The following is a 7816-nucleotide window of genomic DNA, read 5'->3' on the forward strand; positions in this document are numbered from 1 at the left end:
GACGCTCAGCCTTGCCCCGGCCCTTCGTGCGCCACCAAGGACCGCCCCTGGCCTTGCCCCCACCCTATCCTGCGCCGCGCTCGTGGGAACCCCGCCTCCGAGCTCTCTTCCGGCCTATCCCGCGCCGGGTGCGCACCCTGACCCTCAACCTCGCCCCTGACCTTTCCCGCGCTGCGGTCGCCGTCGCACGAGCCGCGCCCCGCCGTCGCCGTCGGCCTCTCCGGCGCCTCGTCGCGCAGGAGCCCCGCCCCCGATCTCCACCCCGGCCTATCCCGGGCCGCACCCCGCCCTCGTCCCGCCCCCGCCCTCGCCCGCGGATTGGCGCGCTGCTGTGACGTCACGGGGTCAGCGGTAAGGCGCGCGCGACGGCGGAGCTGCGTCGCTCGCGCCCCGCGGCCATGCCCAAGCGGGGCTGCCCCTTCGCTGCGGCGGCCCCGCTGCAGCTCAAAGTCCGCGTGGGCCAGAAGGAGCTGAGCCGCGGCGTGTGCGGGGAGCGCTACTCACGGGAGATCTTCGGTGAGTGCGGGGGCGGCCGCCGAGGGTTCGCCGCGGCGGGGCCTGGATCCCGCCGGGCCACAACTTCCTCTCTGAGGCGGCGTCCGCTTTCCCGGCCCCGAGCCCCTGGGAGGTGGGAAGCCGCGAGGACACGGGCTGGCCACGTCTGGAGTCAGTGAGTGGGACCTGAGTGACCCCCAGGCCCGTCCACTCTGTCGCTGCCCTTGTCACCACCCCTTCCTCCACGACCTCTTCACGAGTCACCGTCCGCAGTGAGCGGCGCCCGCCTGGTGCTTCCTCGGGACTTTGTCGTCCGGACTTTGTGGGGGATGCCCTAGTCTGCGCTCGGGGCCCCGCAGGCCCTGGGAGAGGTCGGGGGATGGGATGTCCTGCGTGGGTTAAACTGGAAAAGTGCCTCTTCTACTGCAAGAGGTATTTATGGAGCGCGCCCGCCCCGCCAGGCGCCGGGCTGGCCCGGGAGACCAAAGGCGATCAAGACGGACGCGCCCCTGCGCCCCGGGAGCGCCCAGCCCAGTGGGGGAGGCCCCGGGTGGGGACAGGCCCAGGTTGCTGCGGGAGCATCTGCAGGGGTATCAGAGGTTCCTCGAGGGAAGAGCCTAAGCCTGATCGGGCAGGGCGAGTAGGAGTTAGGTAGAGAGGGAGAGGAGGGGAAGAGGGCAGCGTAGCGGGAGTAGCGGGATCAGCGTGAGCAGAGACGGGAGTCCGGGAGAGCAGGGTAGCAATTTCCAGTAGTGGTTGGGGGCACAAGGTTTATACTGGGGAGCAGTTAGAGAACAACCCAAGGTGTCGGTAATTGAGTAGTGCCACTTGCGTTTTGGGAATGGGGGACAGAGCCCAGTCTCTGGGTTGGCCCCTCGCCGGTTCTCTTCCTCTTGCTGCATCTCCCCACATCAGCAACTGCTCCACCCTCTCTCTCTCTGTGCACTGGGGTTGCAAACTCAGATGCCCTTGCGGGCCGTGCAGGTGATAAATGAGGAGGGCAGGAGTCTGTGGCTGGACTGCAACTGTGTGCCCTCTAAGGACATTTGAACTAAACAGGAAAGGGGACCAGGTCAGTCTGAGTCTTGGCTCTCTCCCTTGGGTGCTAGGGCGTTTGCGGGGGCTTGTCATTCACAGGACTGGGCTGGGGAGGGCGCTGGCTCGCTGGGCCCTCCATAGTAAGCGCGACTTGAGTGGTGAAAGCCAAGCCACAGCTGTCACCGTGATCTCTTTGCCACGGTTATACCACAAGCCCTTGAGGACAAGGATTAGTCTCACCATGTGACATCCGCTTATAAATGAGGGGACGTGGCGGGTCAGGAAGAAGAGGTTCAGGTGTGGCTGGGCTGTCAGCCACTCCATTGGTTGCCTGTAACTGTTACTGCTGCCAGTTTCGCGTGGAGCCACAGGGCTTCTGGGATCTCTGTCCTGGCTGGGGTGAGGTAGAGAAGGAAACACAGCATTGCTGGGCCTGGTGCCGGGTGTTTGACGCTGTGAAGTCCCCCGGGTGACTGAACTGCATCCTGATGGAGAGCCACTGTCCTGGGTGCCGAGTAACCACTGCAGTTCCCAGGGATAGGTGGGTCTGGAAGGTTCTGGGATACCTTTGTCAGGAGCCGGCTGCTGCCCTGTCTTGCCGGCAGCTCTGTAGGAGGTGAAGCAGTGGGCCGGGCACTGGCCTGAGGTCACAGGCCAGCTCAGCCTCTGGCTGCTTCCTGCCCGGGTGGGCAGAGGGGGACTGTTGCTGTGGACGAACGCGCCAGTGCGGAGCTCCCTCTGCACCACACAGCCTGCCTTCAGGGTGGGGGTCCTGGGCAGGGGGCACAGCCTGTGAGGCGAGGCCAGCTGGGAGTTGCAGGTGAGAGTGACAGGAGAGGAGTGTCCCTATCTGTGTCCTTTGTGTCGGACACAAGTGGGGCTGCAGGGCGGGAACCCTCCTGAGGACATGGCAGCCGCGGCGGGAGGGAAGAGCACTCTCAGCACGGAGGCAGAGCAGGACCAGCCTTGCCAGGACCCAGCTTGTCCTGGGGTTACTGGGTGACAGGCCCCAAAGGGGGACTCACTGCCCGCCCAGCAGGGTCCGTGTGAGGCTTGCAGGGTGAGGTGGCTGTGCAGGGGCGTCCTTGCTGCACAGGCGTGAACACGCGGTGATTTGTCTCCCCCAGAGAAGACCAAGCAGCTCCTTTTCCTCGGGGCGCAGGCCTACATGGACCACACGTGGGATGAAGGCTGTGCCGTCCTTCACCTGCCGGAGTCCCCAAAGCCCGGCCCCGTGGGGGCCCCGAGGGCTGCCCGCGGGCAGATGCTGATTGGACCCGACGGCCGCCTGACCCGGAGCCTCGCGCAGGCCTCCGAAGCCGGTGAGTGGCACTGGCCGTGGCTGACGGGGGTGGTGGCATGTGCGTTTCTCTTTGTTGGCAAAATTGTCTGCTCAGGAGCTTTTCCTACCCGGACAAGCAGGAGTCCGGCCAAGTCTGATGAGCCAGGCAAATGCTGGAAGGCCCCGAAGGCTGCTGTTCCCGGAGGCCTGACCCTCCCCAGTGTCCGAGCCTGGCCGTGGTGAAGCAGATCCTAACTGCTGGGCCAGAAAAGGAGCAGAGACTCACCTGGGCGCCCCACCTGCTTTCCACCTGCAGCCCTCTCGGGCAGCCCCAGCCGGTGGAGACAGGCAGATTCCATACATGAGCCGTGTGGGTCTCAGACCGTCACCTGTGCTGCTTTTTAATAACAGAGTCCCTAACCTCACCCGCACGTCTGGTCTGTGGGTCTAGGAGGGGCCCAGGACCTCTCTGCTAACCACGGAAGCCGTGGGCCACACAGACACAGGTGGGACACGCGGGGCTCTGACACCAGCACGTGGGGAGCCGCTGAGCCCTCCCGCCCAGGCCCAGGCAGCGGAGGGCTCTGGGGAAGGGAAGGGGCCCCAACCCGGAGCCACGTGAATGGCCACAGGCCCGTCTCCCTGAGAGCTCTCTCCAGTGGCGGGTGTTGTGTGCTGTGTGGCCCACGGCTTGTCAGAGGGGTCCAGTGCTGGGTGGGAGCGGCAGGTGGGAGCACTCTGCCCTCAGGTGTGTGGGGAGGTGGGTGACCCTGCCTCCCCAAGCTCTTCCAGGGTCCTTTCCCGGCTGACCGTGTGGCATTTTTTCCTCACAGACCCATCTGGGGCAGCGTCCGTCGCCTGCTCCTCGTGCGTGAGGGCCGTGGACGGGAAGGCGGTGTGCGGCCAGTGCGAGCGCGCGCTGTGCAGACGGTGCGTGCGCGCCTGCTGGGGCTGCGGCGCCGTGGCCTGCGCCCTGTGTGGCCTTGTGGAGTAAGTGCTGTGGTCCCCGGAGCTGCCAAAGTCGTGTCCTCGGCCAGCCCTACGTGGGGGATGGGTGGGTCAGCCACAAGCACATGCTTGCGTGGCCCCTGACACCTCGCCATCCAGTGTTGCCTAGCGGGATGTGACGGCGATAAGCACTTGGCCCAGCTTGAGCGGTCAGTGGCCCTTTCTGAAGGAAACCCAGGTCTTGCGGGCTCCCTGCTCGCGCTCTGGCTGCGGCCCCCTGCGTTAGGCAGCGTCCTGTTTTCCCCTCCTCAGCTCTCCCGTCTGGACTTCACCAGCAGCACTTTCGTGTGTCTGTCTGGTCTGTAGCTTCCCGGGGACACCCCCGATCCTCAGCAGCAGCTGCGTCTGCTTGGCTGGGGATTGTCTCTTAGGCACGCGGTGCGGTGTCTGCGTGACCTGCCCTTGTGCCTGTGTGTCTGCCACAGCTGGCAGGATCCCGTCCTTGCTCAGAGCGTCTGGGTGGGGGGACTGTCCCCACCCCGTGGCCACTCTTGGCGGTGGCGGGCGGTGCAGAGCTCTGCCCTGCGAGGCAGACGACTTCCCCCAGACACACGGGGGCTGCCAGGCTCGCCGTGCGAGACGGAACCATGCGTCCCGTCTCGGGTCTCTTCATCTGGGTGGGAGCCCGAGTCCCACTAGGGGTGGGAGCACTGGGGAGCAGCGCAGAGGGCTGTGGCGCGTTCCCATGGCTTTGGTGACACGGCGTCCAGTGGACCTCCTCGCTGGGGAGGGGGGAGCCCAGAGTAGAGGGCAGCTGAGGGGAGAATGTGGTCCCCGGAGAGAGCTGTGGAGCCCCACGTGCCTGGACTCCCCGAACTGGTTTCCTCTTCTCCAGATGCCCACAGTTCACACTGGGTGCCTGAGGGCCCTGTTTTACACATAAATGACGTGCTCCGGGTCCCTGCAGGAAGCTGTGTCCCAGGCATCCCCCGTGGGAAGCCCACAGTCTTGTGCCCCCTCCCCTGCCAGCTGTGTGAGTGAGGGCGGGTCTCTCCCCGTGGCTCTGGTTTGAGTCGACACGGCCCCTGCCTGGTGGCCCTGCACTGGCCCATGCTGGCCTGTCCTCTGCCGGGCTCAGCAGCAGGGACTGGCCGGGGCTGCCCTGACAGCCGGCACACGGCGCCACCAGCCAAGCGTCTAAAACGCCCAGTGGCGAGCGGTTCTGACCGCTCTGTTGACTCAGCTTGGACTGTGCTGTCCTTACTGTGTTTGCTGCAGCGTGTTGCCTGTTTGTGTCCTTGTTCTTTGTCTCCTGGTCACTTTCTCCCTGGGATTTGCTGGACTTCCTGGTCTTTACTCTTAGAGTCTCGCTACATCAGAATAAATCACTGTGTGACATGCTTCCTGTGTAAACCTTGGTGGCCCAGGGAATTGTGGCAGGACTGGGAGGTCTCTGTGGAGAGATTCTGTCCTATTTGAAACCCAGGTTGGGCCCCAAATGGCCTTACCCGCTGTGAGAGTCAGCCGTGGCCGCCGTCACAGAGCACCCCGACAGGGGGCTTACACGCAAATTTACTCACTCCCAGTTCTGGGGGCCAAGGTCTGAGGTGAAGGTGTTGGCAGGGCCAGTTCCTCCTGGTGGCTGCTGGCGTCTTGGTGTTTGTAGGTGGCTGGCTTCTTCCCGTGTCTTCGTGTCATCTGTCTTTCTCTCCGCGTGGTGCTCTTAGGGCCCTGCTCCCAGGTGCCACCTCAGCTGTGATGCTGTCTCCAGATAGGGCCACGTCCCGAGATACACCAGGGTTGGGACCTCAGCGTCTGAATTATGGGGGATGGGCACAACACAGCCCCTAACACCAGCTTTTTTCTCTCCTCCCTGGCGACGTGGCAGCTGCAGTGACATTTATGAGAAGGCACTGTGCCCCAGCTGTGCCGTGTTCGAAGCCTGAGCGTGGCTTAGGTCGCTGCGTTCCCGAGGGCCGCGGCGGACAGCAGGCTTCCTGGGCGGCCGGCGGCCGCTCACGCTGAACTCGGGGCGGGTGGAGAGGGCGCCTTTACATGCTGTGTTTTGTACTCGTGACGGCAGAAGCGAATAAACCCCTTTATATTTGCACAAGAGGGCTCTTGTTTGTGTCGGCAGTTGCGAGGGTGAAGTGAGTGGCCCACCACTTGGAGGGCGCCCACCTGGGGGGTGAAGGGGCGGTTGGAGTGGCCCCGGCCCCTTCTAGGCACCACACCTGCCTGCCCCTGCAGCGCCCCCGGGAACCGTGTGAGGTGCTGACTTGTCATCCTGCTTTTCAGATTGGAAAGCTGAAGCCCGGGCTGTGCCCTTTGCCCTGCCCGCCCCGCCCGTAAATGGGAGAAAGGACCTGAGCCTGGGCCGCTGGCTCCGGAGTACGCTAGACCACCTCACGAAGAGCGGTCCTGTTCCCACACTGTCCCTGCAGCGCCACCGTCTCACCCTGATCCATCGTATCCTGGTGTCCACTCTGCTGTTTCGGAGTCTGTGGTCAGGGTCCCCGGTGACTTGACAGGCCCTTGCCCGCCAGGAACTTTGGTCTAGCAAGGGAGATGTCCCCGGCGGCGGTGGGGGCGTGCGAGTCCCTGCTCCATTTGGAGTAGGTGCAGTTTGTGGGCTGGAAGGAAGAGTTGACAGGCGGGGTGGGGAGTGGCCTGGAGGCCCAGATGGGTAGGCAGGGGGAGAGGCGTAGCCAGGCAGGCGGCTTGAGTGCTGGCCCCACACAGGAGTCCCCGGGTGGGTCCCGGCCCTTCCAGGGTGACTCACTGGACAGTCAAGCCACAGCCCCGCCGAGAAGCTCCGGACTAGAGTAGAGGTTATTTGGGCAGAGGCAGGCGCAGGTGTGCGCTGGGCACGGCTGGGAAGCGCCTTCCCTGCCCCTGTGGGCGGTGGGGCGCACTGGCCAGTCGTGAGGGGCAAGAGACGCTGCTGCCTGGAGCGCAGCTGCCGGCGCGTGGGCAGGGGCTGAGCCGGGTGCAGAGTGGGACTCGCCGCCGTGGGGCGCAGGGCGGGCCACTGCAGCAGTGTCGGGCCCTCGGCGAGGCGGTCGGGATGGCTGAGGTGGCAGCTGTGGGGCTACTTAGAAGGAGGTCACAGAGGGCTGCCTGGGGTCCCGCCTGAACTGAGCGTGCTGAGGCCGGGTCCACGCCACAGGCACGAGTGCTGTGGCAGAGGGTGCTTTATGCCGTGAGCACCAGAAGCAAGTGGTAAATGTAAAAGGTGGGTTGTTTTCTTATTTTTAAAATCACTTTAAAAGATAATTGACTATACAGATACTTCTCGACTTACAGTGGGGTCATGTCCAGATAAACCCATCATATCCTGAACGTGTATCGCTTTTGCACCATCATAAAGTCAAAAAATCATAAGTCAAACCATCGTAAGTTGGAGACTGTCTGTATACAGAGAACTCCTAAAACTTAGCAATAAAAAAAAAAAATCCAGTTCAAACATGGGCAAAGGACTTGAGAAGACATTTCCCCAAAGAAGACAAACAAATGGCCGACAGATACATGAAAAGATGTTCATCGCCGCTGACCATCAGGGAAATGCAAATCAAAAACACAGACACTCGGCCAGCCGCGGTGGCTCACACCTGTAACCCTAGCACTCTGGGAGGCCGAGGTGGGCGGATCGTTTGAGCTCAGGAGTTCGAGACCAGCCTGAGCAAGAGCGAGACCCCGTCTCTACTAAAAATAGAAAGAAATTAGCTGGACAACTAAAAATATATAGAAAAAAATTAGCTGGGCATGGTGGCACATGCCTGTAGTCCCAGCTACTAGGGAGGCTGAGGCAGGAGGATCACTTGAGCCCAGAAGTTTAAGGTTGCTGTGAGCTAGGCTGACGCCACAGCACTCTAGCCCGGGCAACAGAGCGAGACTCTGTCTGAAAAATAAAATAAATAAATAAAAGTGGTTAAAATAGTAAAATTTATATTTTACGACTTTAAAAAAAATTCACTGTTCAAAAATAGTAACAGTGTATGTAGGAGTTTATGGCATATTTGGGAACAAAATTCATCAAAACAGCAGCACTAA

At 62.3% G+C, this 7816-nt stretch overlaps 1 protein-coding gene across 2 annotated transcripts; it reads left to right on the top strand.

The window, feature by feature from the left end:
* Positions 1 to 350: 350 nt before the first annotated feature.
* SIVA1 (SIVA1 apoptosis inducing factor) lies at positions 351 to 5867 on the top strand. Of its 2 annotated transcripts, XM_069465324.1 has the most exons (4): positions 351 to 516; positions 2661 to 2855; positions 3649 to 3805; positions 5652 to 5867. In XM_069465324.1, the coding sequence occupies exons 1-4, from the start codon at positions 399 to 401 to the stop codon at positions 5707 to 5709; spliced, it is 528 nt and encodes a 175-aa protein (XP_069321425.1). In that variant the 5' UTR covers positions 351 to 398; the 3' UTR covers positions 5710 to 5867. The 2 variants fall into 2 exon arrangements, with proteins under 2 accessions (XP_069321425.1, XP_069321426.1); XM_069465325.1 differs by lacking the exon at positions 2661 to 2855.
* Positions 5868 to 7816: the final 1949 nt, after the last annotated feature.

Source organism: Eulemur rufifrons, chromosome 2 (assembly GCF_041146395.1).
Source record: "Eulemur rufifrons isolate Redbay chromosome 2, OSU_ERuf_1, whole genome shotgun sequence".
Taxonomy (NCBI): domain Eukaryota; kingdom Metazoa; phylum Chordata; class Mammalia; order Primates; family Lemuridae; genus Eulemur; species Eulemur rufifrons.